This window comes from Pterocles gutturalis, unplaced genomic scaffold, assembly GCF_000699245.1.
Source record: "Pterocles gutturalis isolate BGI_N339 unplaced genomic scaffold, ASM69924v1 scaffold52176, whole genome shotgun sequence".
NCBI classification, from domain to species: Eukaryota; Metazoa; Chordata; class Aves; order Pterocliformes; family Pteroclidae; genus Pterocles; species Pterocles gutturalis.
The window spans coordinates 1-11,042 of record NW_010099765.1 but is presented as its reverse complement, the minus strand read 5'-3'; the positions used below and the strand labels follow the sequence as shown (position 1 = coordinate 11,042).

The following is an 11,042-nucleotide window of genomic DNA, read 5'->3' as shown; positions in this document are numbered from 1 at the left end:
AAAGATAGTTCTGTGGAAAATAAAAATGTTAAAGTCTTCATTCAAATGGAATATGTGAATAACAGCATCCTAAATTTCTATTTTTTATCAAGTGTTCAGAATAACATACTAGATATCTGTACAAAGCAATTCCTCCTTGACAGGTATCTTTGAAGTTCTCAGTGCCCTAAAACTATTCCTACATATTAACTAATGAAGTATATAAATTACACATTTCACTGTTTATCAACAACAATCATCTTAACACATTCTTTTAATCAATATTTTCAAGCTAGTCATCCACTTCTTCGTATTTCTGCCAATAAAGTGAACAATGATGTTTTGTAAAATGGACAGAGATCAAGAATTTCAGTAATTCAGTTCGCTTCTTGGCATTAACAATTTCTTTTTGTGCCAGCGGAGATATTCAAAGCAAAAAGACGGCAATCTTGCTGAGAAAGCATGAGCTAGGTTATTCAAACCAGTGGTCAGTGTTAATAAAAATACTACCCATATCCAGAACAATAACGACAACAACAAAAAAATAACCCTGGAAACTGCAAATTCATGTTACTTGGTGCTACCAGCAGCAACTGCCTCTCTATAGTCCAACAACATAGTGAGCAGTACTGAAGTTCCTAAACAGGGAAAGACAGTACTGTGGAAACCACTATGATTAATTTTAGTCCACAAAGCATCTCATAACCATCAACTATTTTTCATTATACAATACAAAGTCTTCTAAATTCATTAATTTCTAACATTTAAAAACCTACTAACCATAAGCTGTATTTTCGTGGCACAGCTAAAGCAGACTGATGGTAATCGCACATCAATGATACTCATGAATACGTGCTAGTTGCATTCCTTAAAGAGTTCCTTTACATTTCTTTATAGTAGCTCATCCTAAATTAATTATGAGATGGATTAATCAAAGCAGGATGCATCCTTAAGAGACAAACAAAAAAGCTTCCACTCATTAACAACAACTTTTATCATTTTATCTTGCTTTGGAAGTAAAAACACTTGAAGTATTAAAAATGGAAGAAAATTTTAAAGGAAAGTAACTTCCAGTGAAAATCCACACCTACCAACCAGCCGCTGAATTGTCAGCACACAAGCTATTCTGATACGAGTAGGCAGCTGAGGCACCAAACTGCAGCCAAAGAGGATTTTTAAAATAAAATAAATGGTGCTAACTGTAGACCAACAAAGCTTTTAAAATAAATGGAATCCTAGTCAGTACACTGTGGTCACCTAATTTCAATTACTTAAAAAACACACTTGGCATTCTGTAATTGCTACTGCAGGCAGTGTCTTTGTAACTTCTGTGGAGGAAAGCCGGCACAAAGCTAAGTCCTTAAGTCTTTGTTTGGGCAAAATTTCAACACAAGTTTTCTTAAGTAATGACTCCAAGTTTTTCTTCGGAACATCTAAACACTTTCTCCTGCAAGCAGGACTCAAGATAAGGAAATTAAATATGTTAACTTTATCTTTATTTTCATCTCAATGATTAAATGACATATTTACTGGCTTTTTATTATGTTACTTTTGCTTCTGTGAACTGAACCCATCAAGTTTCCATTGGCCTTAAAAAAACCCAGGAACTGAAATAGAAATGTTGACACAGCTTTGCTGTATAAACTCTCTGATAGCTACTGCAAAAATGGAACAGTTATAAAATCCACTGCAGGTCCCTCTGAGTAAAGAAGATTGTTCAGATACTCTTTTAGTTCCCTCTGTGGTTCAGTGACTGATGAGCATTGTAAAAAAACAAAAGTAAAATTACAAAATAATAACAACGCAAGGTGGTGGTGACTGAAAAAAAATTCTCTAACCCAAACCAGCTGCCAAAGCAGTTGTGATGCAACTGGAATATGAAATGTACTTGAAAGAGCAGGACAATGACTTACTTTGCTAAGTTTAAATCAATAAATAATCAGATTCTACCATTTTGGGAGTAATTTATACATTTAACAAAAATAATTCTATGCTTTTTTTAAACCACAGCAACTTAGAAGGCAACTGGAAAAGCCCCCCTGTGAAAAGGACCATGAGGAGCCTTACCCCTTCACACTATTGACAGACAGTGAGGTATTTCCCTATAAATCAACCCCACTGCCTGCACGAACAGCACATAAAACCTCCGCCAGTCCTGTGATGTGTTAACAACAACGAAGTGCTAGAGACAAACTGGAATTTGCCAAAGATCACATACGTCTGAAATGCTGAAGCCTAAACTGACTCCCAGTTTTGCTGTCAAACTGCCAGGCTAATCCTTGTTACACTTCCTTCAAAGTGATTCAATCATCAGAAACCTGGAGGCTGTCAAATTGTAGCCTTTGGAGACAGTTAGTTACGCATTTATCTAGCAACTGCAATTCCTTCCCATCTGCAATTTTTATAAATGATCATGGATTACTAACTTACTCCACAAGTAGTACAGAATTTATTTTGCTGAGGTTATTTGCAGACTGAGATATCACTGAAAATGAGAAGCAATCTTACTGTTATTAATGTCATACAGCAACATCCAACTCAGACAGCTGCAGTCATATAACAAGAACAAAGTATTTTCATGTGTAAACAAATATATTCATATATAAATATATAGGCTTTAATATCTAGATATATCCAGTATATCTGCTTATAATCATACACAAGTGTGTGTATATATATATATATATAAAAAATCTATGATCTATAAAAAAAGATGAATTAGGAAGTAGCTTTATTTTTGGTACCTTAGAGAAGTACAACACAAAATCGCACTACAATAAGAAACAGGCCTTAGAGCTTTGCAAACATTTTATAGAAGGTAACTAGAAAAACAAGTCTACGCTGAATAAAACGTAGTATTCAATGTATTTGTACATTTGTAGAGAACATTTTTAAGAAGCAGTATGTCACCAATGGTCAATTACAAACACAAAAGACATCCAACCTTACTAAATCAGAAGTTCGTCTTTCCTAAGAGGTTCCTGCTTTTTCCAACCCTTTGTAGTTCCAGTTGGTTTTTGTTTGGTTTTGTGGTTTTTTTTTCTTGCAGAGTATTATGGCAGTATTCAGTATTTAACTCGTTTAACATTTTTTTAAAAAGTGGACCTCAAAAATATGATTGATATCATCTTCCCTTGTGACTGTCTCCCTGTTTTATTGTGGCAGGGCACATTCAGGCTTAGGATCTCCAGCCTGCGCCTTTAGAACACAAGTTGTTTCTTTCTTTAGGCTCTCTTAAGCTCCTATATGCTTTTGGCACTACCACATTACTGACAGACATCCAATTTTTATTTCACTTCTAAAAGAGAGGCATAAGCCCCCACCCTTTATAGATCACTACTTACTTTCAGGTTTTGAATCCACCACCGCATGCTGCATCTCTTTCAGCTGGAGGTGTGCTCTTTGCAGTCTCTGCTCTGCATGGAACAACTTTTGAGAGAGAAATGGACACACATAAGCTCATTCCTTTGACATGCACATTCAAACATCTAAACCAAAAGTATCAAAAAGAATCCAAATGATTATCTGTTTCACAAGGGAACATGCTGAAACAAATTTTCAACAATTGGCCTGGGTTTATTTGATATTTTCTAGTGTTAATTAAGTGTTAATTCAGGAAAGTACTCTTGTACTCCTAAGTGATATCTTCTCTAGGGCAGAAATTCATTAAACTATTTTCAACCTAAAATATGAATGGCTTGAACATCAGAACAACAAAAAAAGACAGCAAGACTCAGGATTGCAGCAGATAACTATCCTTACGCTGGAGTTCCTCAACGCAGCTGAGCTGTCCCAGCAATCCACTGTCCAACCTGAGAGCACACTGGAAAGCTTGTTGCCAAACAAAACCCAGTTGATTAGCGTTTTTCTGATTTAGAGATGTGTACTAAGAACGAGAATTAGCTGGACATCACATTAATTTTACTTGTGATCTCACTCAGGTTCAAGCAAAGACCCAACAGCTTGAAAATCTACGGATTCACATTGATTCCACGCACAGATACACACTGCAATACTGGAAGTCTGGGGGTTTTTTCCCATTTTAATACAGTGTTGAAGTTCATGTTACGGAATTTGGTGAGATAACAATATCGCACTGGATTTTATTAAAGTATCTTCTTTTGACAACATAGCTCAGGAATAAAACCCACCCTTACATTCAGACGTCAATTTCTTCCAGTGCTTCCTGGGACATCATCTTTGTCAAACTTGGGAACCAAAATCCCAAGGCTGCTCCTGAATACATATTCCCCCTCCCAGTGAAAAGCTGAGGTACGTGCTGCGTTACTCAGCCCCTGAAATCTTAGTGCACATGCAGAGATACAAATCAAACTCAGGAAACATTTGCTCACTACCATAAATATAAAGAATTCTCTTTGGGTGCTACAATAGTAAATCATAGAGCATTTCCTGGGACTGCTAAATCATTATGTCAGTGGCAGCTGTGGCAGCCAAGTACCTTGAATGAGGTGTTCAAAATGTGCAGGGTCAAGCCTCTTCCCTCAAAACGTACATAGATATTCCTATTTTAAATGAGATTTTATTTTCTGAGGTTGGGAGAAACTCTGTACTGTTCTCCATGTACCTTTGTAAATGCATGATTCACAAATGTCAACAACTATTTATTTTAACAGGTATGCTTTTATGTCAGTACCTGAGTTTTTTGTTCTTGTTTCTGTTGAGCCAAAGATTCTTCTCTCTCTTTTTCTAAGCGAAGCTGTCTTGCTATTTCAAGCATTCGTTGATGATTTTGTACTGTCTCCACCTACAGCAAGTGGATAAATGGTGCATGTTACTGTCAGATAGTTGAGAAATACATTAAAGAGATCATATGTCTCACAAGCCCAGTTAGCGCTTCCTTTCCATACATGTTACTACTCAGAAATGACAGCAAAGTACTGGACTCAGATTCTTAAAAGCTCTGGACTAACGCCTAGGGAGATTCCCTGTGGGTCAATTAGTTATTCGACTCCTTCCTAGACATACAGTATGTTTATCTTAATCCTTGTTTGCATTCCAAAATCGGAGTTGCAAGCCAAGGATTATGACACTGAAGTGTAACAGCGTTACTTCTCTTATTACCCTCTTCTTAAAACGCTCTACTCTTTTGACGAGTTGATCTTTCTCCTCTTCCATTGCACTGATGTCCTAAAAAGCAGAAAAAAAAGAGATGAATAAACGTTAATTTATTTATGGTATAATATAGATTGGGCTAACTTCCGTTCAAATTAATAAATCAGAATTAATAAATCTGAATTCTTCTCTGAATACACTGAAGTGGTTATAATGTTATTGATCTATGCTCAGAACACCCAGGATTCCAATCTCTCCCTTCTCTCTTACTTCCCCCACAGTTCCCACTCGCTCTCTGCTAACATTCCCTCATCTGCATCCTTGCATATTACTGTGAACATTTAAAATAAAAGCAGGTGTATTTCTCTACAATAAAAACTATCAGAAACAACCAAGCAAAAATCAGCATGAATTCAACATCTGATGCAGTCTAACATATGTTCTTAATGTTACCATCATTACCCACTTCCTGGCAGACAATTTTGCATGAAGTTATGCACGAGTGATGTTTGCTGCCCCTTTTTGTGTTAAAATTGTGTTAAAAGAAACACTTTCTAGTGCTAAAACACATATCCAATGATTATTCTCCTTAGTCCTATTTCACAACAGCAGGACTCCACAGATTGTTAATGACAAGAGAAAGGGAAATAAATTCTCCAAATTTAGACCTTATCTCAACATTTGCTTAACTTGTCTATACATCGTACTGGAAAGCTGTACACACGCTTAAATATTTTGCTGAAACAGGGCAAATATCTTTACTTAACACCTTAGCCACACAAGGCCATCATTTTTGTTGACTTAAGCTCTTAATTCATTCAACACCCTCTGAAATTATTACCCTCTATCAGTAAAGCCAAAGGCTTTGTATCAGTTTGCCTTCAGAGGAAAGGGAGTTCTAATATTTGAAAACCATGCTGAGCTGAGCCTTGGCAGCCTTGCTTCCCAATCTGCTTCAGAAAACTCAGTTCTAAGCGTGAGCGAGGACTTCCGAATCTGTTTGCCAACAGTTTCAGAAAGGCAGCTGCAGTGCCTACCAGCTCTGACCTCTACTACTTATCCACTGCAATGAATCCACAAAACCAACAAACAGAAGCAACATTCAAAACAAATCTAAACAAAAGTTGTATGATTTTGACAGATTTTTACCCTTCTTATTTCTGCAGTAGATAAACCAGATGTTTTGAGGTGCTCGCACTCCTTATGTAGGTTTTTAAACAATTCCATCAGTTCTTCATACTATAAAATTAAATAAAAACCATGCAGAATGAGCTCGGTGTCTAAGGATTTTCAGACCAACATGTTCCTTTTCTACTAAGACAGTAAATATAGAAATAGAAATACGGTGAGAACAAGAATTAAAGGCATTTTTTCATCACAAAAGCCCATCAACTTATAAAACAAAAATGAAAAATCACAGTGAATTATCTTCCATTTGAAACTACTCTCAAAAGTTGCACATTTTTTCAGTATTTTCACCACCCTGTCATACATAGTGTATTTTCAAAACAGGAAGATAAGATGTTACCTGAAAGGGACAATGCTATATTAACAAATTATTCTCTCTTACTATAAATCTGTATATATCACATACAGAAATTTAGCAGCCCAAAAAGGAAGAGCTTGGTCTAACAACAATCTTCATCAATGGGGCTTGAATTTATAGAGCACTGAGCTTCAATCCAGCAAAGTGGTCCAAGAGCACTCCTGACTTAACATGTGAGAAATAGTTTTGACACATTGCATAATCATGCCCTCAGTATTTTCCAGAGATTGATGGATGTAGTTCGGTAGTTAGAAAGAAGTAGACAGTGTGCTACTTCCACACCAGTACATTGCCCACCAGTAATGTTAAACTGAGAGGCAGTGTGAAAGTCTGTGTGGGTAGAGAAATAACAGGGGACCGAAAGAGTTTAGAAATATGGATAGGAAATAAATTTAGATTCAGCTTGGAGAAATGCAAGCTGAGATCAAGGGAAGATAATCTCCACAGAAACAGCCATTCAGTAAGATGGAAAAAATCTAAAAAGAGAATGTCAAGTCATTTTTTTACTTCCTGGAAAGAGCAATTGATATGAATGTTGAACATAAAATGGCAACAGCAAAGGCCAGTTCAAACAAAGGCATCACTTCCCTGAGCAGCGAAGCAGCAATTCTATTCTATAAAACCCTGGGGAACAGCATCTAGAATGCTCTGTTCACTTCTGGTTGTTTCAATATCAGGCACACACTGACAAGCTGGAATGAATTCAAAAAAATAGCAATAAAATGGCTACTGAGAAGATAAAATAATAGAGAAAGAGCTTGATTAAATGGCAAACAAAGGTGTGATAAGGTATGCACGTGCTGGACAATGCAGAACGAGTTACAAAACAGTAGGAGTAAAAACACAAGTGGCCTGCATTATATCACTGATGCATTACAGAACTTAAGTATTTGAACAAATAAAGAAATAGCAGGTACTCTCTGAGCAACAACACAGCCGCTGGTGCCCAACAGCCTTCCTTTGTGGGGATTCTCTGCCTCTTTCCAAAGGCAAGCTTGGTAAGTCTTTTCCTTCAGGGGACACCAAATTTCAAGACTAATCATAATATTCAAACAAGGGCAGAGCACAGTTTGCCAGATCATAACGAAGGAAAGGTTTCTCACTTTCAGCCAGTAAGAGCTGCAGCTGCGGTCACTAAATAACTGACACACACAAAGGACCAAAGAAGACCCAGGTTCCTATGGGGGAAAGAAAGATTCCTGGCACCTGAGGGCAACTCACTGAGGACTGGACAACTAGATTTATTCCTGAAGTTGCTTACTTGATAAATGATATACTGCAGCCAATCTGATGTCCAAATCACAACACAGCTGGGAAGGTGACGAGTACTCTGAGTACCTTTCTAAAATAATTCTGAAAGTACATTTGAGCTTGACTCTACACCCATAAAACTTGACCATGTTCTAAGATTTCCAAACTCTCATGTTGGAAAGGTTTTCCTTAAAAGCCACTATTGCAAGCCTGTCTACCTAAATACTTTAGACTTAATTCATTAGTACCTAAATATTTGCATGGTAATGTTAAATTACATTAAGGCACTATATTGCCCCAGCTTCTGTTTTGAATTAGTCAGCAGAGTATTAGTCTAATAAGACGGTTATATTACTGTAATCCCAAAAAGGAACATGTCTTACGTAATGGAAATAATGGAGTTGGATATTTATACATATTAAGACTGTGACATACTGAAAAAACATACAGTCTGCATTCCTTTCTCTCTTTGCTACTTCTGCTTAGTTATTCCAAGTTCTAAAGCCAATATTGTTAGTGGTAACAGAAAAATAAAAGGCTTAGTCAAGCTTCAGTCAGACTACGCAGCGTTGCTGGTGCACAGTTAATAAATCGAGTTACCTGTTACAAACATTTGAAAACACTGATTTTGCAAGTCACTATGCATAACAAAAACCACAGAAAACTGGAAGAAAATAGGTAAATATGTACCTCAGATAATACAGATCTAAAAACATAACTTTGGTTCACTTTAAGCTTTACATTTCAAGCCCACCCACTCTATCTAAAATCAACATTTAATGTTCACAAAAGAAGTGGGAACATAATGAGTAGGAATGTCAGCCCAGGAAAAAGAAATTTCTCACTTATTCACAAAAAAATAAATGGTTGAAGCAGAAGTGGGATAAGGCTAATATAAATATTAGGAGCTAAATACTATACAGCCAGTTGACAATTAGGGGACATTGGCTTTTGGTCATAACATTTTCTGGACTAGCTTGAAGTAGCGATTTTTAAAGTTAAAAAAAAAAAAAATCCACATTGTAGTTCATAAGGAAAAAAAAAAGTGTTTAAAAATTAAGAAATAAAAATCTGTCTTGGCCAACATGGTTCTGAACATTATTTAGTACCCAGTACTTAATGGGCTTAAAACCTTGTAATTCAATGCTACCTATTAATATACAATTCCAGAGTTATTGGAAGAAAGGTAGTCAAGACATATAATTCTTATTATGAATCTTCGGTCACCCTTGATTCCAACATGCTCTGAACATAACTCACTTGAACACATATCTCAGCAGTAACTCCCTGCTTCATTTATCCGTACTCCTACTGGCCGTTTAATTCATTAAGCTAAAATGTTGGCACTCATTAAAAATGGTACCTGTTTGTTGGTGTCAGCCACAGTATCATCCTGTAGAAACTCTGCTGGCACTGACAATTTCACTAAGAAACGTGCCAGGTAAGCTCTTTTCTTGAGTTCATTGGTCCTCTGAAGAAGCCAATGTAAGAGGGGATGAATTACAGGTTTGCTTCCAGTAACTAACCCTTGGCGGAATGCACTCCTACACGAAAACAACAAAAAGAAAATACCAATAAATCTCAAACTAAAGAACATTGGCTTGGAGCAAACAATTTGCAATATTTTGACATTCCCTCTCCACTTGCCTAATGATTTTCTTAATGCTGTGAGAGAAACCACTCACAATGCCAGTTTACTATTTATGATCCCTATTCCGCTACCTCGAGATGGATAAAAACCCCAGAACACACCACAGGCTTCCTTTTCTGCAATATTCTTCGGGAATAAAGGCAATGTGGGATGAGTGTGGGTTTTCTAGGCTACGAGCTGGCACAGGAGGGTGCAATCCAGCCTCGGGTAGCGGGTCCGGAAGGGCTGGGGAAGGGACTGACCCTGCCAGTCGTGCGGCACCCTCTCCTGGCTGACTCCGCAATAGCAGTGGCTGCAGGGGCCCGAGGGGAGCCTGCACCTGCGGGAGCCTCTGTGGGCATCCCCCCCTATACCATACCCTATAGGGACAAGGGAGGAGCTGTCTTCAAGGCGTTACACACACTCACTGGGATAGTCGAGGTCAAAAATGCACACAACTGAATGCAAGGTTGTTACCATATAAGCTGTAAAAGATATTTTACTGTGATTTGTAGACAAACAGATACTTACAAGTCTGCTGTACTTCCTGGAGGTTTGTACTTAAGGATACCAAAAAGATTCAGCATTCTTTTAGCTGTTTGTTCCGGCAGCTCCTCTCTAATGTCAACAGCATGCTAAATGGTAAGAAAAAAATAATTAATTATCCATTGTTTGTGCAAGTCACGTTAACTAACCAGCAACCCTGAAAGAACTGACTTTATCCATTTACCACATGAAACGTCAATGATGTGAGATGCTCCTTTTATCACCAAACTTCAATTATCTTCTAACAGATTTTTCTCTGAAACGTGTATTCAGGAAAACTCATCCTAGGTACACATTTTCTCTATTCACGGGACCCCATCTAAGCAGACAAACTGATTACTTCCACCAAGGAAGTCAAGATACCCAAGCACATCAAGGCACACATCTCTATGCCCCAGATGTATGAACGATCCCTTCTGATGTTACACACACTTTCGTCAGCCTCAAAGGAGAGGGATTCAATATCTATTGATCAGTTCCTGCCCTGGGTATGTGTGCAAGCCACAGAGATTGTCAGCATGAACCAGGATCTAATCCAAGGAAAAATACAGAGACATCAGTCTCTAGGAGACAGGGATCCAGTACCCCTGGCCCAAGAAACACTTGGTTTGCCAAAACCACACAGATGCACAGACAGAAAAGATTCTTGCCAGGCACGTTTATTTCCAGGAAGATTCATACAAGCTACTTTGGTAAACCAAACAAGATGATACAGAGCCAGACCTAAATAAATGTATGCGTCAAGTGCATGTAAGATGTTGGCAATGACGCAGGTCTGAGCGCCTCTGATTGCCTTCCTTACCTTCGGGTCAATCTCCCCCAGAACATCATTGAGCAGCTGCAACAGCTGCGTTGACTCTAAGGAGTCAAACGTGATTAAGTTGTAGTTCTTCCTGAAGGGCTCCTCATTGAGCTTCTCAACAATGAACTGGATTTGATCACTCATAATCGTGGCCTGGAAGAAAACCTCTGCAAACAAGACAGAAGAGATGTCACCGGGCCTCGGCGAGAAGAGGG

The 11,042-nt window shown here is 37.9% G+C and overlaps 1 protein-coding gene across 1 annotated transcript in view; it reads right to left on the bottom strand.

Moving 5' to 3' along the window:
• IFT81 (intraflagellar transport 81) overlaps positions 1-11,036 on the bottom strand; it is a gene marked incomplete at its 3' end in the record, with an annotated part of 25,463 nt that extends 14,427 nt beyond the window's left edge. Inside the window, exons 1-7 of the mRNA XM_010077098.1 lie at positions 10,828-11,036; positions 10,011-10,114; positions 9,213-9,393; positions 6,202-6,291; positions 5,062-5,127; positions 4,634-4,744; positions 3,324-3,408 (exon numbers count right to left, since the gene is read on the bottom strand). Of these exons, the coding sequence (XP_010075400.1) occupies positions 3,324-3,408; positions 4,634-4,744; positions 5,062-5,127; positions 6,202-6,291; positions 9,213-9,393; positions 10,011-10,114; positions 10,828-10,971 (781 nt within the window). The remainder of the gene's footprint in view (positions 1-3,323; positions 3,409-4,633; positions 4,745-5,061; positions 5,128-6,201; positions 6,292-9,212; positions 9,394-10,010; positions 10,115-10,827) is intronic.
• Positions 11,037-11,042: the final 6 nt, after the last annotated feature.